This window comes from Erithacus rubecula (assembly GCF_903797595.1).
Source record: "Erithacus rubecula genome assembly, chromosome: 23".
NCBI lineage: Eukaryota > Metazoa > Chordata > Aves > Passeriformes > Muscicapidae > Erithacus > Erithacus rubecula.
In genome coordinates this window covers 2192687-2219530 of record NC_136675.1, presented here as the reverse complement: position 1 = coordinate 2219530, position 26844 = coordinate 2192687, and the positions used below count along the sequence as shown (strand labels likewise).

The 26844-nt window shown below is 56.9% G+C and overlaps 3 protein-coding genes across 3 annotated transcripts; 2 read left to right on the top strand and 1 right to left on the bottom strand.

The window, feature by feature from the left end:
• Nucleotides 1–1318: 1318 nt before the first annotated feature.
• Nucleotides 1319–2578, top strand: LOC306811812 (cAMP-dependent protein kinase inhibitor beta-like). The gene is given in 4 exon segments (XM_079325843.1): nucleotides 1319–1372; nucleotides 1607–1758; nucleotides 2366–2409; nucleotides 2411–2578. Coding segments are annotated over 3 exon segments (228 nt in total). The 5' UTR covers nucleotides 1319–1372; nucleotides 1607–1613; the 3' UTR covers nucleotides 2450–2578.
• A 5221-nt stretch (nucleotides 2579–7799) lies between these two features.
• On the top strand, nucleotides 7800–11273 carry FABP3 (fatty acid binding protein 3). The gene is made up of 4 exons (XM_079325558.1): nucleotides 7800–7961; nucleotides 8657–8829; nucleotides 10724–10825; nucleotides 10982–11273. The coding sequence occupies exons 1-4, from the start codon at nucleotides 7889–7891 to the stop codon at nucleotides 11033–11035; spliced, it is 402 nt and encodes a 133-aa protein (XP_079181684.1). The 5' UTR covers nucleotides 7800–7888; the 3' UTR covers nucleotides 11036–11273.
• A 1772-nt stretch (nucleotides 11274–13045) lies between these two features.
• On the bottom strand, nucleotides 13046–26627 carry ZCCHC17 (zinc finger CCHC-type containing 17). The gene is made up of 8 exons (XM_079325839.1): nucleotides 26521–26627; nucleotides 26301–26404; nucleotides 25213–25270; nucleotides 23997–24097; nucleotides 23826–23917; nucleotides 23422–23522; nucleotides 21235–21383; nucleotides 13046–13242 (listed from the first exon to the last, which is right to left on the bottom strand). The coding sequence occupies exons 2-8, from the start codon at nucleotides 26340–26342 to the stop codon at nucleotides 13075–13077; spliced, it is 711 nt and encodes a 236-aa protein (XP_079181965.1). The 5' UTR covers nucleotides 26343–26404; nucleotides 26521–26627; the 3' UTR covers nucleotides 13046–13074.
• Between the last annotated feature and the right edge of the window lie 217 nt (nucleotides 26628–26844).

The window sequence follows — 26844 nt, the reverse complement described above, 5'->3', positions numbered from 1 at the left end:
CATCCATCCATCCATCCATCATCCATCCATCATCCATCATCCATCCATCCATCATCCACCCATCCATCCATCATCCACCCTCCATCCATCCATCCATCCTCCATCCATCCATCCATCATCCATCCATCCATCCATCCATCCATCCATCCATCCATCATCCATCCATCCATCCATCATCCATCCATCCATCCATCATCCATCCATCATCCATCCATCCATCATCCATCCATCATCCATCATCCATCCATCCATCATCCATCCATCCATCCATCCATCCATCCATCCATCCATCCATCCATCCATCCATCCATCATCCATCCATCATCCATCCATCCATCATCCATCCATCCATCATCCATCCATCATCCATCCATCCATCATCATCATCCATCATCATCCATCATCCATCATCCATCCATCATCCATCCATCATCCATCATCCATCCAACCATCCATCCATCCATCCATCATCCATCCATCATCCATCATCCATCCATCCATCATCCACCCATCCATCCATCCATCATCCATCCATCCATCATCCATCCATCATCCATCCATCCATCATCCATCCATCCATCCATCCATCCATCCATCCATCCATCCATCCATCCATCCCTCATCCATCCATCCATCATCCATCCATCCATCCATCCATCCATCCATCCATCCACCATCCATCATCCATCCACCCATCATCCATCCATCCATCATCCACCCATCCATCCATCATCCATCCATCCATCCTCCATCCATCCATCCATCCATCATCCAATCCATCATCCATCCATACCATCCATACCATACCATCTCATCCATCCATCCATCATCCATCCATCCATCCATCATCATCCATCCATCCAATCATCACCATCCATCATCCATCCTCCATCCATCCATCCATTCATCCATCATCCATCCATCCATCTCCATCCATCAATCCATCCAATCCATCATCCATCCTCATCATCCATCCATCCATCAATCCATCCATCCATCAATTCATCCAGCCAATCCACATCCATCCATCCATCCATCCACCTCCATACCATCCATCCATCCATACCGCCATCCATCCATCCATCCATCATCCATCCATACCATCATCCAGCCATTCCCCATCCCTCCATGGACGAGGCTCAGAGCAAGCCCCTCACTGTGGGGGTTCTCTGGGTGTTCCCATGTTGTTCCCTGTTGTCCCTCCCCCCCCCCAGACTCGTTCCCTGCTCCTTTTGCCCCACTGGTGACCCCTGCTCTGCCTCCCCCAGGTCGGCAGCCGGAGGGGCCCAAGCCGGGGCTGATCGCTGTCCCCCGTGTGTCCCACCCTGGGCACGGGGCAGGCACGGTGCCAGGCCAGGCTGGAGGGTGCCCGGTAAGGCTGCCTGGGGTGGGGGTGCTGCTGGGACCCCAGGGAACCCCTCCCTGCACGCTGCAGTGAGTGGGGGGATCAGAGCACCCAAAGGTGCTGGGGAGATGGTGGCGAGTCCCAGGGGCAGGGTGGCCCTGCATTTGCTCCTCGGGGGGCAGAGGGGGTGCAGGGGGGAGCACCCAGCCCGGAGCACAGCCGGGTCCCTCCGGTGGTGACAGAGGGGACATCTCTCGGCAGGGTTAGCATGACCGAGGTGGAACCCGTGCTGGACTTCGCATCCTCCGGCAGGACGGGCCGGCGCAATGCCCTGCCCGACATCCTGGGCTCGCCCGCCGGCGTCAGCCCCGCGGACCTGCCCCTCAAACTGGCCGAGATGTCCCTGAGCGCAGGTGGGTGACCAGGAGGAGGGGGGAGCGGGGACAGGGGTTCCCATGTTCATCCCGTGCTTAGGGATCAGGACACTGAGGGGCTGGAGCATGTCCAGGCAGGGAATGGAGCTGGGAGGGATCTGAGTTCCAGGAGAGGCTGAGGGAGCTGGGAATGGTCTGAGCCCCAGGAGAGGCTGAGGGAGCTGGGAAGGGTCTGAGCCCCAGGAGAGGCTGAGGGAGCTGGGAAGGGGCTCAGCCTGGAGCAAAGGAGGCTCAGGGGCCCTTGTGGCTCTGCACAACTCCCTGACAGGAGGGGACAGCCGGGGGGGTCGGGCTCTGGGGACAGGGACAGGGACAGGAGGAGAGGGAACAGCCAGGGGAGATCCAGGTTGGATATTGTGGAAAATTTCTCCATGGAGAAGGTGTTCTGGCATTGGAAATTCCCAGGGGGGTTTGAAGTGCCCATCCCTGGAGGTGTCCAAGGAATTCCTGGTCCCTGGGCTGGTGACAAGGTGGCCATCGGGCACAGGTTGGACTCGATGCTCCTGGAGCTCTTTCCCAGCCTCGGTGATTCGGTGATTCCGCGCTCTGATCCCACCCCATCACCTCTCCCCGGTCTCTCCTGCAGGCAGCGCCCAGGACATGCAGTCGCCCTCAGCGGAGGTGCCCCCTCCGCAGCCCCCCCAGCCCCGAGCTGAAGGACACGTCCTAACCCCGCCCGGGGGGGGGACATTTGTGACCGGCGGAGGAAGGAGGAGGCTGTGGAGCAGCAGCCCGGCTTTCCTGGCACAGCCCGAGTCCGCTGGGATTTCCTCGGTGCTGCCGCAGCGAGACCCTGGAGCGTCCCCCGGCCATGGGGCAGCAGCGCGTGGCGGGGACGTGGCGGGACATGGAGGGGACCTGCTGTGACAAGGGGTTGATTCCCACCCACGCCCTGGGCCAGGACTCGGGGGGGGGGATGTTTTTGCCTCCCGGGGGGAGGAATATTTTTTCTTCTGGGGCATTTGGCGGAAGCCGAGCGCGGGGGGTCCCGGGGGGGCCCTTCTGGCCGCAGGAGCAGCCACGGGTGTTTCTTGCTGAGTGTGGTGTTCACTGTGATGTTTTTGGGTACCACCTCGTCTCCTGGTCTTTCTTCTGGGTGACTCAGGAGCCATTCCCAAGTTTTGTGGGGGTGAGATGGGAAACACAGCCCGAGATTTCCCCAGCCCTTAAGCAGAGCCTCCGGGTTGCCAGCACGTCTCTGAGGGATCCCACTGAGGAGCAGAGCACCCCAGCGTGATCCCCGCTCCTGGGGATGGGGGCTGCTGGTGAGTTTGGGATATGGGGAGCAGGGCGATGCTGTTTGGAGCACCCCCAGCCCCCCGAGCCAGGTCACCCATTGTCCCCACGCTGGATCCCCTCCCTCAGCCCCGGGAGGGGTCAGCCGGGTCCTGCGGCGTTTGGGGATGCGGGAGACACGGGTGTGGGGCTTTCACGGCTGCGGCCGTGCTCCCCACATCCTCTGCGTCTGCCAGAGGGCGGGATGGGACCCTCCTGCCCGGGAGTTGAGGGGCTGAGGGAGGAGGACTCGGCGCCGGCTCTGCGGGTCGCTGGCCGGAGCGAGGGTGGCTGGACGTGGAGCTGGACCCACCCCATCCCTCCATCCATCCCATCCCGCATGGTCAGCTATGGGACAAAGCAAAACGAATCCTGCAGCCCAGGTCCTCCCTGACCACCGGAGAGCAGTGCGGGGCCACAGGCGGGGCCAGCAGTCCCTGTCTCAGCACCCCACGGTGTCCCAGCCACCATCGGGCTCCCGAGCACTGTGTCCATCCCTCGGCGTGGAGGCCAGTCCTGGATGGGAGGGTTGGGTGTGAGTGGACACGTGCAGGGCATCCGTGTGTGTGGGTATCCGTGTGCATGGGCTTCTGTGGGCATGGGCACACACTCACACGGGCACTGGTGGCGAGGGGACACATGTGCATGGGCATCCCTGAGTGCGGGCACCCATTGGCATGGGCGTTCATTGGGATGGGCTCTCCTGTGTGTGTACAGCCATGTGTAGGGTCACGGGCACCCACACAGCCTGCAGTCACTGTGGGTGGGCATCTGTGTGATCATGGGCACTCGTTTAAATGGGCATTTATGGGCACAGGGTCCCATGTGTGTGCACATCCATGTGTGTGGGCATCCATGGGCACCCATGTGCACGAGCATCCTTATCAGTGCATGCGTGTGTGTGTTCATCCATGTGTGTGCAACCATGTGTGTGTGTGTTTATCCATATGTGTGTGTGCATCCGTATGTGTGTGTGTACCCAAGTGTGTGTGTGTGTGCATCCATGTGTGTGTGTGTGTGTGTGTATATCCATGTGTGTTTATCCATGTGTGTGTGCGCATCCATGTGTGTTTATCCATGTGTGTGTGTGTATTCATGTCTGTTCACCCATCTGTCTGTATATCCGTGTGTTTGTATATCCATGTATGTATCCCTGTGTGTGTGTATATCCATGTGTATGTGCATCCATGTGTGGGCATCCATGTGTGTGTGTATATCGATATGTGTGCATCCATGTGTGTGTGTATATCCATGTGTATGTGCATCCATGTGTGGGCATCCATGTGTGTGTGTATATCCATGTGTGTGTATCCATGTGTGTGCATCCCTGTGTGTGCATCCCTGTGTGTTTGTGTCTGTGTATGTGCACAGGTGCAGTGGTATCTGTGTGGGTAACAGTGTGTGTGCACATCCATGGTCATGGACACTCCTTTACACGGGCAATCAAGGGTATGGACACATGTGTCTGTGTGTGTCTGTGTGTCCATACGTGTGTGCACCTGTGTTTCTGTGTGTGTATGTGTGTTTGTGTCTGTGTGTGTGTCTGTGTGTCTATGTGTGTGTGTGTTTGTGTCTGTGTGTGTGTCCGTGTGTGTGTCTATGTGTGTGTCTATGTGTTTGTCTGTGTGTCTGTGTGTATCTCTGTGTGTGTGTGTCCATGTGTTTGTGTCTGTGTGTGTGTCCGTGTGTGTGTCTATGTGTGTGTCCATGTGTTTGTCTGTGTGTCTGTGTGTATTTGTGTGTGTCCGTGTGTGTGTGTCTACGTGTTCGTGTGTGTCTGTGTGTCTGTGTGTCTGTGTGTGTGTGTCTGTGTTTGTGTCCGGGTGTCCTCTGTGTGTCTATGTGTGTGTGTGTGTGTGTGTGTGTCCATGTGTGTGTCCATGTGTGTGTCTATGTGTGTGTCTATGTGTTCGTCTCTGTGTATGTGTGTATCTGTGTGTCCGTCTGTGTCCGTGTGTCTGTGTCCGTGTGTCCGTGTGTGTGTGTGTCTATGTGTTCTTGTGTGTCTGTGTGTCTGTGTGTCTGTGTATCTGTGTGTCTGTGTGTCTGTGTGTGTGTCTGTGTTTGTGTCCGTGTGTCTGTGTGTGTGTGTGTGTGTGTGTATTTCTCTGTGTGTGTCTGTGTGTCTGTGTGTGTCTGTGTTTCTGTGTGTGTGTCTGTGTGTGTCTGTGTGTGTCTGTGTCTGTGTTTCTGTGTGTCTGTGTGTCTGTGTGTGTCTGTGTGTGCCTGTGTGTGTCTGTGTGTGTCTGTGTGTGTCTGTGTGTGTGTCTGTGTGTCTGTGTGTCTGTGTGTGTCTGTGTGTGCCTGTGTGTCTGTGTGTGTCTGTGTGTGTCTGTGTGTGTGTGTGTCTGTGTGTGTCTGTGTGTGTGTCTGTGTGTCTTTGTGTGTCTGTGTGTGTGTGTGTCTTTGTGTGTCTGTGTGTGTGTCTGTGTGTGTGTGTGTCTGTGTGTGTGTCTGTGTGTGTCTGTGTGTGTGTCTGTGTGTGTGTGTGTGTCTGTGTGTGTGTCTGTGTCTGTGTGTGTGTCTGTGTGTGTGTCTGTGTGTCTGTGTGTGTGTGTCTGTCTGTGTGTGTGTGTCTGTGTGTGTGTCTGTGTGTGTCCGTGTGTCTGTGTGTCTTTGTGTGTCTGTGTGTCTGTGTGTGTCTGTGTGTCTGTCTGTGTGTGTGTCTGTGTGTGTCTGTGTGTGTCTGTGTCTGTGTGTCTTTGTGTGTCTGTGTGTGTGTGTCTGTGTGTGTGTGTCTTTCTGTGTGTGTGTGTCTGTGTGTGTGTCTGTGTGTCTGTGTGTGTCTGTGTGTCTGTGTGTGTGTCTGTGTGTGTGTCTGTGTCTGTGTGTGTGTGTGTCTGTGTGTGTCTGTGTGTGTGTCTGTGTGTGTGTGTGTCTGTCTGTCTGTGTCTGTGTGTGTCTGTGTGTGTACGTCTGTCTGTGTGTGTGTGTGTGTATCCCAGGTTCATGGGTGCTCCTGTGGGTCAGTGTGCAAGTGCAGCTGTGTGGGTGTCCCTGTGTCCTGGTGTCCCTATGCCAGGGTTCCCTATGACAGTGGGTGTCCCTGTGCCCAAGCGTTCCTGTGCCCCAGTGTCCCTGCCAGTGGGTGTCCCTGTGCCCGGGTGTCCCTCTGCCCCAGTGTCCCTGTCAGTGGGTGTCCCTATGACAATGGGGGTGTCCCCGTGCCCCAGTGTCCCTATGCCAGTGGGTGTCACTGTATCAGGGTGTCCCTGTCAGTGAGGTGTGCCTGTATCAGGGTGTCCCTGTGCCCCAGTGTCCCTGTCATTGAGGGTATCCCTGTGCCCCAGTGTCCCTGTGCCCGGGTGCCCCTGTGCCCGGGTGTCCCTGTCAGTGAGGGTGTCACTGTACCCCAGTGTCCCTGTCATTGGGTGTCCCTGTATCAGGGTGTCCCTGTGCCCGGGTGTCCCTGTGCCAGTGGGTGTCCCTGTGCCCGGGTGTCCCTGCGCCAGTGGGTGTCACTCTATCAGGGTGTCCCTGTCAGTGAGGTGTGCCTGTATCAGGGTGTCCCTGTATCAGGGTGCCCCTGTCCCCTGTGCCAGGGAAGCTGTTCCTGTCCATGCCCCCATCTCGCAGTCCCGTTGTAGAGGGAGCACCCAAGGGGACAGGGCTGTGCAGGTTTGGGACACTGCCACCACCCAGGTGAGGGGACAGAGGACAGTCCTTGTCCTCTGTGTCCCCGTGAGCCAAGGGGGCTCTGTCTGTCTGGGGAATAAATTGTCCTTGTGACCTTGGCGAGCAGGTGCAGGGCAGGGGACACCCATCCCAGGGGGACGGGTCCTGTGCCCCCAGGGCACGAGGTGAGGGGTCCTGCTCGATGGCAGTGTCAGGAGGAGGAAGCTGAACACGAGCTCCGGCTATTTTTGGGTGTCTGCGATGTCACACAGGAGACAGAGACAGGAGAAAGTGTCACCGGTCACAGCCCTGGTGCCTTTGACCCCGAAGTCCCCAAGACAAGGGGACACGCTGCAGCCGCGGGCCTCAGGGGCACCTGAGCCCCCAGCAGGGTCCCTCCACGGCCCAGGGATGGGGACAGGAGTGGGCACCGTCCCCTGGGGTCCGGGGGACACCGATTCCCACGGCCGGGTGACCCCACCCACGCTGGGAAGGGGCCTGGTCTCCCAGGGGGAGATGGGGGGACCCGCTGTGGGTCCCCCAGCGCCGTGCCTTGTCCCCAGCACCCAAAGCATCACTGGTGGCACACGCGTGTGTCCCCACGCACACAGGGAGGGGACAGGGTCACGCGTGCCCACACTCACAGGCACACCGAGCAGGGACCGGCTCAGGCGTCCGCAGAGACACCTGGCACTGCGGGGGTGTCACACATGTCCCCACACTCTCCCGGAGCCCCCACATGTATTCCCACACACCCCCGGTGGTCCCTGCTCCCCGTGCCTCAGTTTCCCCAGCTCAGCTCCCCTGTCCTCACTCGTGTCCCTGCAGGGCATCATCACTGTCGCTGTCCCCGTGCCCCGCCGTGCCCGGGGGAGCCCCTGCCCCTCCCCACGCACCCACGGCACCACCTGGGCTGGGCACAACCCCCCGTGCCCCTCCCGCCGTGCCCGCAGAGCCGGGCACAGCTCAGGTCACCAGCGCCCCTCCCGTGTCCCCAGCCCGGCCCGGCGGTCGCCCCGGGGGCGGGGGGCGGTGGCCGGCCCGGGGTGGCCGCTGGCAGCGCTGCCGGGGAGTATTTCTGGAGCGCGTTGTGCTCTTTCCAATCATGTGATGAGGACATTATTTAAGGCGGCTGCGGGGCCGGAGCAGCTGCAGGCGGTGCCACGCTCGCACACGGCCGGAGCCCCGCGCGTCTGCAGCCCCCCCGCGCCCCCTCACCATGGTCGACGCCTTCGTGGGCACCTGGAAGTTGGTGGACACCGCCAATTTCGATGAGTACATGAAGGCTTTGGGTGAGTGGGCGCGGCTGAGAGCGGGCTTGGAGTCACATCACCCTTTTTTTTTTTTTTTTTTTTTTTTTTTTTCCTACGCCCCCTCCCCCAGTTTGCGTGGTGAACCCCCGCCCCCCCCATGGCGGTCTGCCTGTGGGGGCTGCAGGCGGTGAGGGGGGATGGGGGTCGCTGCTGCCTCGGTGGGTGGTTCAGGGGCGCTCTGGGGTTTTGTGCACGTGGGGTTGGGCTGGATGAGGATGTCTCAGGCTGGGTGAGGGGTCTCGTCCTTCCCGTGCCCCCCCTCGGGGACAGCCTTTGGCAGAGGGTGGAAGGATGGGATGCCCGTCCTGGGGTCGCTCAGGACCCCCCCCCAGCCTTCCCCAGCCCCCGAGCCCGCATCTGCCAGCCCGGCATGGTCAGGGGGAGCCCCCCAGCCCAGAGCAGTGCGGGGAAGGGGGACAGACACCAGTCCCCCCCTCACCCCGCTGAGGGGCCGGTGGGTGCTGGTCCCGGATCCGTCCCTCAGCAAGGACAGCATTCCCCGTCCCTCCCTTCTCTGCTCCTGCCCCGGGGCGCACAGAGCCCCCCAGGACCGTGAGCGGGCAGCAGCTTTGGGGTTCACTCTCCACCACCACGGGGAGGAAGAGCTCGGGGGTGATGCCGGGGGTGGGGGGCTGCATCGTGCCCCTCCACACCCCTCACCCCTCGGCCCCCAGGCGTGGGCTTCGCCACGCGGCAGGTGGCCGGCTTCACCAAGCCCACCACCATCATCGAACTGGACGGCGACAAGGTCACCGTGAAGACCCAGAGCACCTTCAAGAACACCGAGATCACCTTCAAGCTGGGCGAGGAGTTCGACGAGACCACGGCGGATGACAGGCACGTCAAGGTGAGCCCCAAACCCTGCCCCACCCCGCGGCACCCCGAAAGGCTCCGGGGGATCGCTCCATCAGCTCCAGGGCTCCATCCCGGCTGCCTGTGCAAAGGGAACACCTCCTGCCCGGTCCCGTCCGAGCAGCCCCCTCCCCCGGGTCGGTTTGGCGGCGGGGCTCCCCCGGGAGCAGGACGGAGCTGCCGGGAAGGTTGTGCAAGAGGCGAGTGCCAGCTTGCTCAAGAGGAGCCCGTGCTGGGGTGGTGGGAAGTGTCCCTGCACCACACCCCTGCCTTGAGCCCCCTCCGTGCCTGCCTCCCCAGCCGGCAGCGCTGCAGGGATGGAGCACCGGGACAATCCCAGCTGGCCAGTGCCTCTCCAAGGCTCGTCCAGAGCTGCGGGACCCTGGGGAGCGCAAACTTCCCAGACCAGGCTGCTCCTCCCTGTAACAGCGAGAAAAAAACCACCTGAGAGAGAGCAGTGACTTTCGCAGCCTCTCCCACCCTGCAGGAACATTTTCCCTTGAAGGAGTGGCCCATCTCCTGACTTTTCCTAGATTTCATGCCGCTCCCGTGCCCCACTGAACGCTCCATGCAGGAGCAGCTGGCAGCTCTGTGCCCACACCCAGCCCGGGGGGCACCTCAGGAGGGACCTGGCGGCTCTTTGGGCACAAACCCCTTTGCTGGCCCCAGCGCAGGAAGCACAGAGGGCTGGGCTCGAAGTGCGGGGGAAAGGGGCTGAGTGTGAGCTCCCTCCCGCCCCAGCTGCTGGAAGCTGTTCAAGCAGCAGGAACGTGTGACCGGCCCGGAGCTGCTGCCACAGCCCAGGACGTGCCCTTGGGGTAGCCCTAGGCCGGGGGCCAGAGGGCACATGATGGGTCAGCGGGGCCAGGACAGCTGCCTGGGGCAGGGGGGCTCAGCCATGGGGAGCTGTGGGGTACCCAGGATAGCATGGGATGGTTTGGGTTGGAAGGGACCCTAAAGATCATCTAAATCACCTGGCAGGGACACCTTCCACTGTCCCAAGCTGTTCCAAGCCTTGTCCAGCCTGACCTTGGACATTCCAGGGACCCAGGGGCAGCCACAGCTACTCTGGGCACCCTGTGCCAGGGCCTGCCCACCCACCCCAATATTCCATCTATCCCTGCCCTCTGGCTGTGGGTTCCGGGGCAGTGGGGCACCCAAACCCTGCAAATACCCAAACTTTTGGAGTTGAGCAGCTGAGCAATGGGGGACTCAGCTATGGAGAATTGGGATCTGAGGGAGCACCCCGAGCCTTGTGGGGACCAGGTGCTGGGGCACACCTGAGCTCTGGACAGACCCAAGCCATGGGGGCAGCCCCCGGTTCTGGAGGGGCTGGGTGGGGGCAGGATGGGGACAGGCGGGAGGTGCCAGTGCTTTTCCTGGCACAGCCCCGTCCTGTGGCCGGCGCTGTCACGGTAACCTTGGCACGGGCCGGGCTCTCGGGGCTGAGTCAGCAGCAGCGCTGTGCAAACAGCAGCGCGGCGAGCACAGGCGTGTTTGCGGCACCGGCCGCTCCAAAAACCCTCTCCGGGCCCTGCGGGGCAGCGCAGCTCCGGTTCCGAGCCCCGGTCCCGGCCCCGCCTCTCTGGTCCCCGCGGTGGCAGCGCGGCCGGAACAGGTCCCGGTGCCCCGGAGCGGAACGCGGCCCCGAGCGGCGCTCCCGGGGCACGGAGGGCAGGGTGACCGTGCCGGTGGCACTCCGGGGTCACACGGGGACAGCCGAGGCTGTGACCCAGCGCAGGATCCAGGCTGGGCTGAGCAAGCCCAGGTGGGCATCCCCACAGTGGCACCCCTAGGCTGGTCCCGAGGGTCCCCTCTGAGCCATAAACCCCCCAGAGCCCAGAAAGACGGGCAGGAAGGTAACTGTGGGTCTCAATCCCTCCCTGCAGTCCGTGGTCACACTGGATGGAGGCAAACTCGTCCACGTGCAGAAGTGGGATGGGAAGGAAACATCGCTGGTCCGGGAACTGAAGGATGGGAAATTAGTTCTGGTAAGAAAATGGCTTTATTCTGAGATCCCCACCTCAGAAATGGCTTTATTCTGAGATCCCCACCTCGGAAATGGCTTTAATTCTGAGATCCCTACCTCGGAAATGGTTTGAAGTGGGAAGAGCTCAGCACTAACTCCCCCACCCCTCTGCCCCCAGACTCTCACCATGGGCAACGTCGTCTCCACCCGCACCTACGAGAAGGCGACATAGAGGCTGTCCCGTGTCCCCTGCCTGTCACCCGGTGCCACATGGTCCCCACCGCTGGCCCCGTGCCAGGCACGGCCTCCCGTGGGCTCGGAGCCGCTGCCCCGCCGGGGCCGCCCCCGCCCCGCCCGGCGCCTGCTGCGGCTCCAGGGGCTTGGGTGGTGCTTTCGTGCTTTGTTGTTGGGTTCTTTTGTAATTGATAGCGGGAAAAGTCACATGGAAAAATAAAAAAGGTGTTGTTACAGCTCTGTGCTCGGTTTACTGGGGAAAAGGCGGTTTTGGCACCCCCGGGGGTGGCAGGGATGGGTTAATGGCCGGTGATGCCAGCAGCCCATCTCAGCCTCTCCACGCTGTGGGGATCAGTTTTGGTTCCAAACGCGCTCTCCCGGAATGAGACCTCCCGGGAATGTTCAGCCCCGCAGCCCTCGGGCTCCGGGAATGCCCCTCGCAGCGCGGCCGGTCCACAGGGCAGGAGGGAGCCCCGCGGCCCCAGCAGGAGCGCAGGCTCACCCGGGATAAAGGCGCCGAGCTTCGGTGTGGGGACTGGGGAAGGGAAGGGCCCCAAAGGGGAGTGCAGCCGTGAGGAGCGGGGCCGGGAAGCACAGGGAAGGAAATGGATGAAGGGAGGATGGATCAGCACTCCCAGCTCCTCCTGCTGGCGATGCCAACAGCTGCCAACCCCCAGCTCCCTGCAGAGCCGGAGCGCAATTAGCCTGTGCTCCCCCGGAGGAGCCAGGCCGAGGGCCAAAAGCATCTAAACCCCCCAGAGCCAGAGCTCCTGAAGGAGTCCCATTGCAGCTATGGTGAGGAGAGAGCTACCCCCCATCGTGCTGTTCCTTCACATTAACAGCCTGTCCCCTGTTGGTCTCCTTCTCTTGTTGTGGTTCTGGGCTCTCAAGATTCTCTGCCCTCTTGCTCTACCCCTCCCCTGCCTTTCCCATATAAATCATTTTTTTGCCAGTTGGAGGTGTTGCTCTGCACCCTTCACAGAGTGAAGAACCCTCCTGTAATAAAGGCTTTGCTCTCTGTGGAATGCTGCATGAGGCTCCTGTTCTTTATCTTTGTGTCACCCGAGAGTGACTTCACAGGAGAGCTGGAAGTCACTAGAGCTGGAATCACTCACTAAGGGCTGTGCCTGTGCCCCCTGGGACATTCCCTGCTGGCCACATCTCCAGGAAGGTTGTGGCACCATGAAGAACATCCCCAGACCCCCAGACTGCAGCAGCTTCCCCCATTCACACCTGCCCCAGCAGGGCCGAGCTGCTCCTGGCACACTCCCCTGCCAACCCTTCCCCTGACCTTCAGCTCCAGTTACAAGATTTATGCTCCTTTCAGAAGCTTCTCCTATGCCTTACCTCACCACAAACCCCTTCCCAGCCCAGGGAACCTCAGGAAGCAGCCAGAACTTCCCAAAAAAAACCCTTTCCCATCTCCTCCAGCCAGTGCTGCTCTTCCCCCACCCAAGATGAAGTGTGGAGGGTACAGAAGAAAGGAGCCAGTACAAAGTACAGCTGGAGAGGGCAGATTTATTTTCCATCCCTTTCCAAGGTAGCAAACACTCCATGGTTCGTGTTTACTCCCAGTATCTCCACTCCCCCATTTGCTCCTTGCTCCTCCACTCCCAGTGTTTGCAGAGACCAAGGGAGCTGGGCAGGTTTGCAGCCCAGAGCTGTGCCAGGGGCTTCTGGTCCCACCAGTAACACCAAACCCTGTCCCCAGCAGGCTGTGGGCCTGCCTGTGCCACCCCAACCCAGCACAGGGCTGCTGTCCCCAGCTGTCCCAGGAGCTGGCAGCAGCTCCAGCAGGACACGAGGTGGGGACAGCAGGGCACCTGCAGGGTGTCATGAGCCTGTGCTGGCAGCAGCTGTGGCACAAAGGGGCAGCCTGTGCCCAGGGTGACAAGGACAGCTCACAGCAAGGTCAACACCTGTAACACACACCGTGTTACTGGAGAACTCCTTGTCCCTGGAGCAGGAGGTGTGATCCCTGCTGGCTGCACCAGGAGCAGCCCTGGCAGCAGCCCAGCCTGCCCTGCTCATCCAAGGCTACTTCTTGTGCTTCTTCTTCTTCTTCTTCTTGGGAGCCCTGCTGGCTTTCCCCGAGTGCTTGTGCCTCTTGCTGGAGGGCTGAGCTCCATCACTGTCTGAGGCTGAGCTGTCTGAGTCTGACTCTGAGGACTGCTTGGCCTTGTGCTTCTTCTTCTTCTTCTTCTCCTAGGAAAACACAGGGAAGCCTGGCAATGTGGGATTGCTCTCCCTGGTGCCTTTCTGGGCTGCTCCTGCATGGAAAGGGCCCAGCAGGGCACTGCCACCCTCAGCTGCAGGGGCAGGGCACACAGCATGAGATCAGAGCAGAGGGAAATCCAAGGCTGGAAGACATTGGTTAATCATGGAAATTCTTGCTCTCACTCCACTATTTCATGGTTCTTCATTAATACAAGTTGGAAAGATAAAGTTTTGCCTAAGAAATGGGTTTGTAAGCCAGCCATGAGCAGCATCCCTGCAGCCCCAGCCCCCAGCCTGCCAGGATGGGAGCACTGGAGCATCCAAACACTCCCTGCTCCAGGAGAGCCCAGGGGAGCCTCCTGCAGCAGGGTGAGCTCAGTGCCCTCCTGCAAGACATGGTTCTTTGCACAACCTCCCTAAGATTTCACCATCCCCTCCCATTTCCCAACTTCCTCTGTTCCCCCTCCTGCTCCCCAACTTCCCACTGAACCCCTTCCTGCTCCTCAGTTTCCTCTGCTCTCCTTCCTGCTCACCAATTTACTCTGTATCCCCTCCTGCCCTCCAATCTCCTCTGCACCCTATCCTGCTCCCCAATTTCCATTGCACCCCCTCCTGCTTATTTCTTCACTCCCTCTCCTGCCTCTCAGTTTTCCTTGCACATTCTCCTGTTCCCAAACTTCTCTTCCACCCTCCCCTCCTGCTCTCTCCCCCCTCAGAGCCCCCCATGCTGTGCTTCTGCAAACCCTGAAACAAAAGCTCCAGCTCTGTCCCTGGGCTGCAGCACAAGAACAGCTGGTCTGGAATAAAGCCTGTAAGGAACTTTGAAATGGATCTAAACCCTCCAATTTGAGGCATGTGATGAAGCAGCAGACAGGGATTACCCTGAGATCAGCCCTGGGGGGCACTGGGATCACCCCAAGGCAGATCTGCACTGGTTAATGATGCAGGATGGCAATTTGGGGATGTTTAATCAGAACACAGGGGACAGGATCTGATTGAGCCTGTGCTGCTGCATCCCCTTCCAGCAGGGAGCAGGAGTGCTGCCAGCAGCTGCCAAGGGCCTGGCAAACCCCATCCTGCAAAACCCTGCAAAAACCCAGCTGTTCCTCCCCTGGGCTCTGGGGAGCCAAGGGAAGCAGGTGAATGAGCCTCTAAAATAACTGTGCACATGGTTAATGCAAAGCTGCAGCACCAGGATCCACCAACTTCATCCACGGCCACATCAGTGCCTGAGAGACCTTCCTGGCAAAGGGCTCTGAGGGCTTTGGGCTGGAGGAGACCTGAACAAGCACCCAGAGCCACCCCTGCCATGACAGGGACACTCCCACTGTCCCAGCTGCTCCCAGTGTCCAGCCTGGCCTTGGGCACTGCCAGGGATCCAGGGGCAGCCACAGCTGCTCTGGCAATTCCATCCCAGCCCTGCCCACCCTGCCAGGGAACAATTCCTGCCCAAGATCCCAGCCAGCCCTGCCCTCTGGCACTGGGAGCCATTCCCTGTGTCCTGTCCCTCCCTGCCTTGTCCCCAGTCCCTCTGCAGCTCTCCTGGAGCCCCTCCAGGCCCTGCCAGGGGCTCTGAGCTCTCCTGGAGCTTCTCCTCTCCAGGTGTCCCCCCAGCTCTCCCAGCCTGGCTCCAGAGGGGCTGAACAGGAATTTTTGCCCTATTTGAGGACACAAGGGAAGAAGCCAAGGAGGGTTTCAGGGAACAGAGATGGCCACTGAGGTGACCAAAGCCCTGGGACAGGCTTGGACAGCTCCAGTGAGGAATGTGGCCCAGCAAGCTCAGCCCAGGGCTCTGACTAACCCAGCTTTCAGGCAGCTGTGCCCAAACTGGAGTGGGTGTCCAAGCACCAAGCCCAGGCTGTCAGCTGGGGGAAAAGGAGCTGGCAGCTTAATTTTAACCAAACTGAACAATTCTTTTAGGGAGCTGGAAGAGCAAAGACAACACTCAGAGCTGAGCATCCAGCAGACTCCTCTGGCATTCCAGAGAAGGGAGCAGAGGATGGAGTCACTCCACATCCACCAGACCCTTGGCACATTTTAGCTCCATAACAGCAAATAATGTCACCCAAAATTGAGTCTGTGTTCCTGTGGGGCAACAACAGATTCACCACAAAGTCCCTGACCCACAGAAGAAAGGCAGAAGTAAATCCTCCCAATCCTGAGAGGATGGGAAGGAGTTAAATCCTCCAGAGAAGGGGATGCAGCAAGGAGAATTTTCTCAAGCTTTTCCAGCCCATGCACATGGTGAGAAAGTTTGACAAGACCTTCACAACCAACAGTTTCATTGCAGAGCTTGGGAAACTTTCTCAGGATGTGAGGGCTGAAGGCAGGACAGGATGTCACACACACTCCTGGGGATGGATCAAGGGACATAAAAGCACAAGTGGGCATTGTGCTGGCTGGAAAAAAATCAACAAACCCTCACTCTCCACTTTTTGGGGGCTTCTAACAGCCAAGATCACTCCAAGAGAGGCAAACTCCTTTTCTGGCACATAGTGGTGTTCTTGGGGTGTCCTGTGCAGGGCCAGGAGCTGAACCAAGTGATCCTTGTGTCTTTTCCAACCCTGGATATTCCATGATCCTCTGATTGTTCAGTGCAGAAGTGCAGGCAGCACATCAAACCAGCACAGCCTGGGCTGGAGGTGCAGCAGGAAACACAAAGAGCTGAGGAAAAAATGTGGCTGCTCCAGCCCTGGAAGGGCTTTGGAGCAGCCTGGGACAGTGGAAGTGTCCCTGCCCATGGCAGGGGTGGCACTGGATGGGATTTAAGGTCCTTCCAACCCAACATATTGCAGGATTTTATGATTTTCAATAGCAGGAGGCAGAGCTGCTGCAAAATCTTCCTGCATGAGCAGCATCCTGCCCCAGAGCACAGCCTGCCCCAGAGCACAGCTCCTGCCCCAGAGCACAGCTCCTGCCCCAAGCACAGCTCCTGCCCCAAGCACAGCTCCTGCCCCACAGCACAGCTCCTGCCCCACAGCACAGCTCCTGCCCCACAGCACAGCTCCTGCCCCAGAGCACAGCCTGCCCCTGAGCACAGCTCTCCTCAGCCCAGCATCCTGCCCCAGAGCACAGCTCCTGCCCCTGAGCACAGCTCCTGCCCCTGAGCACAGCTCCTGCCCCAGAGCACAGCTCCTGCCCCAGAGCACAGCTCCTGCCCCAGAGCACAGCCTGCCCCAAGCACAGCTCCTGCCCCAGAGCACAGCTCCTGCCCCAGAGCACAGCTCCTGCCCCAGAGCACAGCCTGCCCCTGAGCACAGCTCCTGCCCCAGAGCACAGCTCCTGCCCCAGAGCACAGCCTGCCCCTGAGCACAGCCTGCCCCAGAGCACAGCTCCTGCCCCAGAGCACAGCTCCTGCCCCTGAGCACAGCTCCTGCCCCTGAGCACAGCTCCTGCCCCTGAGCACAGCCTGCTCCAGAGCACAGCTCCTGCCCCAGAGCACAGCCTGCCCCAAGCACAGCTCCTGCCCCAGAGCACAGCCTGCCCCAGAGCACAGCTCCTGCCCCCCAGAGCACAGCTCCTGCCCCAGAGCACAGCTCCTGCCCCCCAGAGCACAGCTCCTGCCCCAAGCACAGCTCCTGCCCCAGAGCACAGCTCCTGCCCCAAGCACAGCTCCTGCCCCTGAGCACAGCTCCTGCCCCAGAGCACAGCTCCTGCCCCAGAGCACAGCTCCTGCCCTGAGCACAGCTCCTGCCCCTGAGCACAGCTCCTGCCCCTGAGCACAGCTCCTGCCCCAAGCACAGCTCCTGCCCCAGAGCACAGCTCCTGCCCCAGAGCACAGCTCCTGCCCCAAGCACAGCTCCTGCCCCAAGCACAGCTCCTGCCTCAGAGCACAGCTCCTGCCCCACAGCACAGCCTGCCCCAAGCACAGCTCCTGCTCCAGAGCACAGCCTGCCCCAGAGCACAGCCTGCCCCAGAGCACAGCCTGCCCCAAGCACAGCTCCTGCCCCAGAGCACAGCCTGCCCCAGAGCACAGCTCCTGCTCCAGAGCACAGCCTGCCCTGAGCACAGCTCCTGCCCCAGAGCACAGCTCCTGCCCCTGAGCACAGCTCCTGCCCCAGAGCACAGCCTGCCCCAGAGCACAGCTCCTGCCCCAGAGCACAGCTCCTGCCCCAGAGCACAGCTCCTGCCCCAGAGCACAGCCTGCCCTGAGCACAGCTCCTGCCCCTGAGCACAGCTCCTGCCCCAAGCACAGCTCCTGCCCCAAGCACAGCTCCTGCCCCAAGCACAGCTCCTGCCCCAGAGCACAGCCTGCCCCAGAGCACAGCTCCTGCCCCAAGCACAGCTCCTGCCCCAAGCACAGCTCCCCCAGCCCAGCTCCCCTGGGGGGTCAGCACTGCTCTGGTCAGCAGGAACTCTGTGCAGGGGCTGTTCCAGCTCAGGGACTGCCCAGCAAAGCCAGGTTTGAGCCTGCAGGTACAGCCCTGACCTGCCAGCTGCTGGATGGGGCTCAGGCCAGCTCTGGGCACACCCAGCACTCCAAACACTTCATTTTGGGGGAATGTTTGGAGAGGATTTGGCCCTCTCAGTGCAGAGGGCTCACAGCACACAGAGCTGCACTTCACGGTTCCTTGCACATCCTGCTCCACCTATGCAATTATCACACCAGAACCCAACAGAAGTGCTCCAAAATCCCTCCCCAAGCCCCTGATGGAGCAGCCAGCCAGCAGCAGGCTGGGCTGGAGCCTGAGTGCTGCTTTTCATGGAATTCCTTCCCTGCTGCTCCAAAAACTCCTCCAAGAGGGGCCCCTCCAGCCCTTTGTGAGGAAACTGCTCCAGGCTGTGCTCTCAGAGTTACAACAGCTCATTCCTCCTCGAGGTATTTGGGGTTGAGATAAGAGGGGAGTGCCCAGAACTCTCCAAGAAGTTGAAATATTTCTCACCAAACCATTTTGAGGAGTTATGATCCCATTCCAAGACTTTGTGTCTTGTCCTTGTGAAAAACTCAAATGGATATCTAAAGTCTGTCTGCACCCCCAGGGCTGTGCCAGGAATCCTTCTAGGCTTCTTAATCTTAATTTTTATCCTCATTCCACCATCCAATTTCATTCCAAACAAGATTCATTACATCAATCTAAAGGTGTTTTTTGCATCCTTTGTTGTTTTTGCTCCTCCTTTGTTGGAGGAGCAGTCAGAATGAAGCTGAGGAGAAGAACCCAGCCTAGAGCCAGTAAATAAAGACAGCCACATTTAGAAAAAATTGGATTAAGACAATGTGTCTTAATGAAGAGGGCTGTGCCCTCTTAATGCCATGGAAGAACCAGTAAAACCAGTAAAACTGAGGATGGACCAAGGCTGGATGAGCCACAGGTCACACAGCAAACACACTAGGTGTGGTTTTCACATGAAGATCTGCAGGAAAATCTGGAAATCTTCCACAAGGTGGGGAAAAGAGCAGCAAAGTCATAAAAAAGCCCCAATCCCAAAGGCCATCCAAACCCAGCTCAGGGATGAGCTGTTCCATGGGAATAAAGCTCATAAGGAACTTTGAAATGGAGCTAAACCCCCAAATCTGAGGTTGTGTGAGCAGCAGGTGGGACAGACATGGAGAATTTCAATGCAAGGGGTTTTCCCTGGGTCAGCACTGCAGGTTTTTTCTTGGAAGACAAAGGCAGGAGGATCAGCAGGGCTCAGCCATTCCCAGCCTGCTGCCTCCCACACAATCCCAGCAGGGACACTGCTGTTCCCACAGGAGCCCCTTCACCCCCTGACCCAGCAGGAGCAGGGACACAGGGGCTGGGCTGCCCAGCTGGCCCAGGCAGCTGCAGGCTCCTCCCTGCCACAGCACCATGGGACTGGGGAACTGTGGGGGCTGCAAGAGCCCTCCAGGATCAGCCAGTCCAGCCAGGGCCCCTGCACCCGGTTTATGAGGGGTGGGGACTCCACCACTGCCAGGACAGTTTTATCAACCCTTTCTGTGAAGGATTTTCCCCAAATATCCAACCTAAACTTCCCTCAGCACAACCTGAGGCTGTTTGCTCTCATCCCATCCCTCATTCCCTGGCAGCACCCCCAGGCTGTCCCCTCCTGTCAGGGAGTTTGCAGAGCCACGAGGTTCCCCCTGAGCCTCCTTTGCTCCAGCTGAGCCCTCCCAGCTCCCTCAGGATGCTCCAGCCTCTCCCCTTCTCCCTCATCACCCATTTTCTAGGGATCAGGAGACAGGACAGGGCTCAGTGCTGCCACCCAAGGATGTGTCACTGTCACACCAGTGCCACTCCCACGCAGAGACCTGAACCAGCTCCAGCCTGTGAACACTGAGGGGCTCAGGCAGCAGGGATAACCAGAGCTGGGAACACTGGGGAGGCAAGGTGAGAAAAAAAAGGGGTGAGGATCCTGGAGTGTCTCCAGAGAGGAATCCTTGGGAAGAGGAAAAAAACTCCAGAAGCTGCAAGGAAATATCAGATCCAGGAAAGCATAAAATGCTGATGCTGAATAACCACAAAGACTAATTTTATTGCTCTGACACTCAGTGGAGATGGAATCCCTTGGGAGCTGGCAGCTCCCTCCTCTCATTGAAAAACCCCAGCCCCACTCTGGTGTCACACACATGGGAGGGGACAGGGCAGCAAGGAGATTGTCCCTGAGCCATGGAGCTATTTCCACGTGCTGTAAACCCCCAGAGCCCCAGGCAAGCACATGGTGGCTCCCAGACAAGATCACAGCAGGCACTGCAGACTACAAGGGAACCATTCATCTCCAGGATCCCACATCCTGCCTCCAAAAAAGCTCAAAGTTTTATTATTCCAGCTCTGGAAAACATCTGAAAACTTTTGATGTCACCCCTGAGAAGGCAGGGAGATCAAAGAACAAGGGAGATTTCAAGGAAAGCTATTAATCCAGCAACCCCCCAAAAAAAAATCAGGAACAAATTCAGGACAGTGACCCACATTTCCTGTAGTGTCAGCAGGGCAAGACTCCACAGGGAATCCCCATCTGGTGGATGGGCAGGGGCAGGATAACAAGTTATTTGTGCTATTTGTCCACTTTTGTGTAATTTTCTCCCAAAACATTTAAATAACTTGAATCTTTTCTGCCTGTTGCCACTCTCCAGGGATGCAGAGAGGCCACAGAGCTGGAAAGAGGGGGGAAAAAATAGAGAAAGGGCTTTGGAAGAGAAATTAAAAGTGGGACTGTGAAGGGGTTGATGGAAGAGTTTATTTATTGAAGTCTTGAACTGGATTGTGGCTGGACAATCCACACCCCTGGATGTGCCCCAGGCCAGGCTGGACATTGGGGCTGGGGGCAGCCTGGGGCAGTGAGGAGTCCCTGCCATGGCAGGGGTGGGATTTAAGGTCCCCTCCTCCAACCCAAACCACTGTGGGATTCTGTGAATAAACCTGACCACCAAAAGCTCCTGGTTTGGGTTCAAACCTCACCTGTGTTTTATTTAATCCCATCCTGCTCTGAGCCAGAGGTCAAACACTGCCTGGAGAATGTCTCTGATCTGGTGCCATTTTCACAGGGACAGAAATTGCTCTGGAGCCTGGGAATGCTCCCTGTGCAAACACAGCCAGGGATTTTCCCCAGAGTGTGCAGATAAAGGCAATTCCCACAGCTCTGGCAGGGTCAGGATACCCCTGGAGCCAGCAGGGCACTGAGTCCAGATCAAAGAAAGGTGAGGGCAGGGAGGAAAGCAGGTCACTGGCAGGAATACAGGAATTCAGGGCACTGAAACAATGCCTACAGAGCCTCACAAAGGCCAGCAAAAGCAATAATCATCTTTTTCTCACTCTAAGAGCACCTTCTGAGGCCTGTGTGCTGGAGCACAAAACCAGCTTGAAGGCAGTTTGACAATAAAAGGAGAAAACCTAAGAACTAGTGAGAAATCTGCAGAGGAAATTCCTGTTTTGCTGCAGAATCTGCCCAGAACTGAGGCACCTCCTCAGCCCACACCTGGCTACTCACCCAGTGCTGGAGTAACTCAGTTGTAACTACAGAGCAAATCCCCACCCCCATTTCCTTCTCCAGGCCACCTCATACCTTTTTCCTTTTCTTTGAAGACTCCTCAACCTGGCTGATCTTTTTATCCCCTTCAGGTCCTGCTGCTGCTCCCTCCTCTTCCTCCTCCTCTGGAATGAGGCTGTATTTGGTTCCTCCAGGCTGCATGAAACACTCCTTGGCAAAATGACCTGGAAAAAAAAAGGTGTTTGAAGGAATAACTCAGCCCCTTTTCCTTTTTTTTTTTTTTGTTCTTTTTTTAGGAAATGCATTTCACACACTTGCAGTGCTGTCAAGGCTCTTTTGATTAACAGTTACAAGAAGACAATCTACACTGGACATTTTTTATCCTGAAATTTCAACTGGTTGAACATGCCCTGATTAAACAGGACAGGGAACAAACACAACCCAGGTCATCCTGGGGGGAGGGGTTAGACAGACATAAAATATTCTTGTCCCCAAAATCTGTCTCTGCAGGGGCTTAATCAGCCCAGAAGAGTGGGGAAAAGGTAAATTGGTGTGATTGGCACCTGGAAAATGAGCTAAAGCCACAAAGAGAGAGAAATTCAGCTCTTCTGGTTCTACCCTTTCTACTCTGGAGATATCAAAGTTGACCTACTAAGAGCTGCAGTGGAAATTTGGAGAGATGGCACCTGCTGTCAGGAGGAGACACCATTATTAAAAAGCAGATTGGAAATAGGCATAATCCTGGGTTTTGGGATTCTTTAAAATATTGGGTTATATATAATAGTTCTTTAAATAGTAGTAATTGTTTAAAATAGTATTTTAAGGATACTACAGAGCCCACACTCATCATTAAACTCCTCCAGAACAGCCCCATTAACCATTTCCTCTAAATAACACAAGTAGGGCACAGCAAAAACTCCTGCACAAAAAAAAACCACTTTGTACCTCAGAAACTTGAATAAATCTACTGAAAGGCACCACAAAACCATCTTCACCCTGCTGAAGCAGGCAGGACAGCATTTCAAACTTGGTTTGAACAGCTCCAGTGTCCCAGCAGCTGAGCTGGGGATTCCACTGCTGGCTGCTCACAGTGCTCACCTGGGCAAGGTTTGTTTGCTTCTCAAAAAGCCAAATGAGAGAAAGATCTCAGGTATGAGACACAGGAACCATAGAGTGCAGGAGGGGACTGTCCTGAACTGTGCCAGCAGGAGGGACAGCATGGCTGGGGTGGGATGGCTCTGGAGATCACCTGCAGCAGGTGACACAGGGGTGGGATGGCTCTGGAGATCACCTGGAACAGGTGACACAGGGGTGGGATGGCTCTGGAGATCACCTGAGCAGGTGACACAGGGCTGGGATGGCTCTGGAGATCACCTGGAACAGGTGACACAGGATTGGGATGGCTCTGGAGATCACCTGGAACAGGTGACACAGCATTGGGATGGCTCTGGAGATCACCTGGAGCAGGTGACACAGGGGTGGGATGGCTCTGGAGATCACCTGGAGCAGGTGACACAGGGCTGGGATGGCTCTGGAGATCACCTGGAGCAGGTGACACAGGGCTGGGATGGCTCCAGAGGGACAGGCTCCACTCCCTCCCTGCTCCAGAGCTCTGCTCTCCCCATGGACAGAAGTTCTTCCTCACAGTGAGGTGGGGCTCACTGTGTCTGAGTTTCTGGCCATGACTCCTTGTCCTGTCCCTGAGCAGGGTCTGGCCCCATCCTCTGACACCCCCTGGGCTATTTCTGTGCATTGACAGGATTCCCTCTCAGTGTTTTCTTCACAACAACCAGTCCCAGCTCCCTGTCTCTGCTCATTTCTCCAGCCCTTCATCATCTTTGTGGCTCCAGTGGCCCCTCACCAGTAACCCAAAGGGGTGTGATATTAAGGAATTAACTTTTTCTTTTTTTTAAGGACTATAATTAAACCATTTGTTTTTGCAGCAAGTGATAAAAAAATGCCTCCTCCAAAAGACAAAGATGGAACCAAAATTCAGTCCCTAAACCCCATGTAACCATGTCAGCAGTGTGCCCAGAGCAGCTGTGGCTGCCCCTGGATCCCTGAAGTGCCCAAGGCCAGGCTGGACACTGGGGCTGGAGCAGCCTGGGATGGTGGGAGGTGTCCCTGGGGACTGGAACCAGGTGGGATTTAAGGTCAATTCCACCCCAACCATTCTGGGATTCTAACCATGAGACACACATGGATACACCAAGAGGCACTGCCTGGCTGGGACAAAGCCATAAGGAAGCAGCCCAGACCCACCTTTGCAGCCACATTTCTTGCACACTGTGTTCAGGACAGCCTCCAGGGTGATCTTCTGGCTCGTGTAGTCCCTGAAGGTTCGTTTCTTCCTCTCATCCTGCCTGGGGGGACAAGAGCAGCTCCATTTGCAACCCATTCTCCTCTTTAATCCCTCATTTTGGTACAAACACATCTGACCACAAGGCTTTTAAAGGTTATTCTCTAAGTAAAACTTTCTAAAACCAAAGAGCAGAGCTGACCTGCCCTTGGGCACTGCCAGGGATCCAGGGGCAGCCACAGCTGCTCTGGCAATTCCATCCCAGCCCTGCCCACCCTGCCAGGGAACAATTCCTGCCCAAGATCCCAGCCAGCCCTGCCCTCTGGCACTGGGAGCCATCCCCTCTGCCCTGCTCAGATTTACCCACTCAAGGGAAACATTGTTGGGATCCAGATCTTTCCCTGTGCCTTGGTGAACAACCTTCATGGAGAGGGAGAGCTTCAACTTGTCATCCTTCATCTAGAAAACATGGAATTGGCAGGGTAAACAACCATGGTGGTAATTAACACACAGGATATTTGATTATAATTGAGGTTACCTCTTTCCCAATGAGCTTCACCCAGACTTTGTCCCCAACATCAACAATCTCAGAGGGTTTGTCCACATGGCAGGAGGACATGTGAGTCCTGTGGACAAGGCCTGGACATGGGGGTGGGAGAGAAGAGACAGAAAAATCCTCAGATTTACCTTCCAGCAAAGCACAGCAGCTCTAAAGTGCATGCAGATAAACCCTTGGGGTGTGGGAAGAATGTGTATTTACACAATTAAGAAATGGAATTTCAAAATTAACAGTGTTTATTTCTTTTTTCATTTTTATAGAGACAATTCTCCACTGAACCTCAGATTTGCAGTTTCCAAAGTGGTTTGGAGCTGATAATCCTTTGGGGTGTGGAAGAATGTGTTTTTAATAAATTAGTTAGTTAATAATAAGTTAAAAATTAAAAATCTATTTCATTTCAAACTAATTTTTAATTTCTAGTTTTGATTATTGTTTATAATGCAGACACCATTAATAAAGCTGTAAATGTACACAATAAGTACAGCTAATAAATATGCTTATGAATAAAAATATGTATTTTGGAGGGTGCTCCAATTTTTTAACTCTTAAGAAAGGTCACAATCCCCCAAATTAGATTTTAATTTAGGTGATTGATATGTGGACAACAGGATTGTGCAGGGGAAGAGAAATCTGGGAACACTTTGAGAGTCTTTTTCCCTCCCCTCTCATTTACAATGACCATTAAAAGGAGGAAAATCAGCAAACTCCCTAATTGCAGAATTTCTACAGCTCTGTCACTGCCTTCAAATGATTCTCTAAATTATCCTAAAGTCATCAAAACCTCCACTACAATATTCTGAAGGTACCAAAAACCCACCCAAAAGAACCAGAATTTACCAAAAATCCACCCCAAGACACCCTGGAATTACCAAAACCTCACCCCAAAACAGACGGAATTTAGCAAATAAACAGAATTTACCAAAAACCCACCCAAAAATAAACAGAGTTTACCAAAAACCCACTCCAAGACACCCTGGATTTATCAAACACCACCCCAAGATATCCTGAAGTTACCAAAAACCCCTCTGAGTCTTTTTGGTAATCATGCAAAAGTTCATCATCCTCTAAATGCTTTCCAAGAACTCCAAATTTATTCCTAATTGAGGACAAACTCATTTTCTGAGCTTTTGTTAAAAGGCTTCAATTCTGAGGTGGCTGCTTGCCTTGGACATAAAACAACTTCAGAGACACAAACCTTGTTTCCTGCAGCCTGGGATTTTGATAAATGCCCCATAATCTGTCACTGCAGCAACCTGGGGAGAAAATCCACAGGAGAGCTGAAGGAAAGCCCTTCCCAAAGCTCTGTGCTGACAGAGGAAAAGCTGCACAGCAAACCTGCCATGGAGACTAGCAGAGCATCAGGGAATGGTTTGGCTTGGAAAGGACCTTAAATCCCATCCCAATGTCACCCCAGGGACACTCCCACTGTCCCAGCTGCTCCCAGTGTCCAGCCTGGCCTTGGGCACTGCCAGGGATCCAGGGGCAGCCACAGCTGCTCTGGCAATTCCATCCCAGCCCTGCCCACCCTGCCAGGGAACAATTCCTGCCCAAGATCCCAGCCAGCCCTGCCCTCTGGCAGTGGGAGCCATTCCCTGTGTCCTGTCCCTCCCTGCCTTGTCCCCAGTCCCTCTGCAGCTCTCCTGGAGCCCCTCCAGGCCCTGCCAGGGGCTCTGAGCTCTCCTGGAGCTTCTCCTCTCCAGGTGTCCCCCCAGCTCTCCCAGCCTGGCTCCAGAGGGGCTCCAGCCCTGCAGCAGCTCCCTGGGTTCCTCTGGGCTCTCTCCAGCAGCTCCAGGTGCTGCTGCTGTGGGAATTCTGAGCTCTGCAGGTGGGGAATCACCTGAGCGGGGCAGAGGAACAGAATCCCCCCTGGCCAGCTGCAAATCCAGGGCACACCCAGGGCACAAACCGAGCACACACAGACACACACACAGACAGACACACACAGACACAGACACACACAGACACACACAGACACAGACACACACACACAGACACAGACACACACACACAGACACACACACACAGACACAGAGACACACACACACAGACACAGACACACGCAGACACAGAGACACAGACACACACACAGACACACACACACAGACACACACACAGACACACACACACAGACACACAGACAGACACACACACAGACACACACACAGACACACACAGACACACACACACACAGACACACACACACACAGACACACACACACACAGACACACACACACACACACACACACCGGGCACCCCCAGCCCGCGCCGCCCGCTCTGCGCACCTCGCCCTGGAAGATGGAGTACAGTTCTGGGAGCGGCTCCATCGCCTCCAAAGGCCCCGCAGCAGCTGCATTCACCCGCGCTACCGCATCCCCTCTGCGGGACACTAGAATAGAAACGTTCCATTAGCGCCCGGAAAGCCTCAGAGCCCTCAGGGTGCAGCGCTTTGGGTACCGCGGGCACGGACCCGAGCGGACCCGCAGTGCCCGGTGCAGGACTGACCAGACAGGCGCGGCGGGACAGGACGGTTCTTCCCAGAGCCCGCGGGCGGTGAGGGCTCGTTAACAACCGGGCCAGCAACACCAAGGCGCCGCCATCGCCTCAACCATCCCCGCCATTCCCCCTCACGGCGAGAGGCCACGGCCCCGCCAATCACAGCGCGCGATGTTGCCGTGTGGTGACCGCCAGCCAATCAGCGTTACCCATGTAACCCAGCGCCAGCGCTTCACCAATCAGAGCGAGGCGCGCCAGAAGGCGCCGCAATCCCCGCGCTGTGCTCGGCGCGCCGGCCGCGTGTGGGGGGCGGGACATGCCGGGCGCTCCGCC

Excerpts from the sequence above, each read along its gene's own strand:
- ZCCHC17 (XM_079325839.1), bottom strand. The coding sequence starts at position 26,342 with ATGGAGCCGCTCCCAGAACTGTACTCCATCTTCCAGGGCGAG. Across the intron at positions 24,098-25,212 it reads CCCAGGCTGCAGGAAACAAG|GCCTTGTCCACAGGACTCAC; the intron begins GTTTGTGTCTCT and ends CCCCATGTCCAG. Across the intron at positions 23,523-23,825 it reads CCCAACAATGTTTCCCTTGA|GCAGGATGAGAGGAAGAAAC; the intron begins GTGGGTAAATCT and ends TTGTCCCCCCAG.
- FABP3 (XM_079325558.1), top strand. The coding sequence starts at position 7,889 with ATGGTCGACGCCTTCGTGGGCACCTGGAAGTTGGTGGACACCGCCAAT. Across the intron at positions 8,830-10,723 it reads CGGATGACAGGCACGTCAAG|TCCGTGGTCACACTGGATGG; the intron begins GTGAGCCCCAAA and ends CCCTCCCTGCAG. Across the intron at positions 10,826-10,981 it reads AGGATGGGAAATTAGTTCTG|ACTCTCACCATGGGCAACGT; the intron begins GTAAGAAAATGG and ends CTCTGCCCCCAG.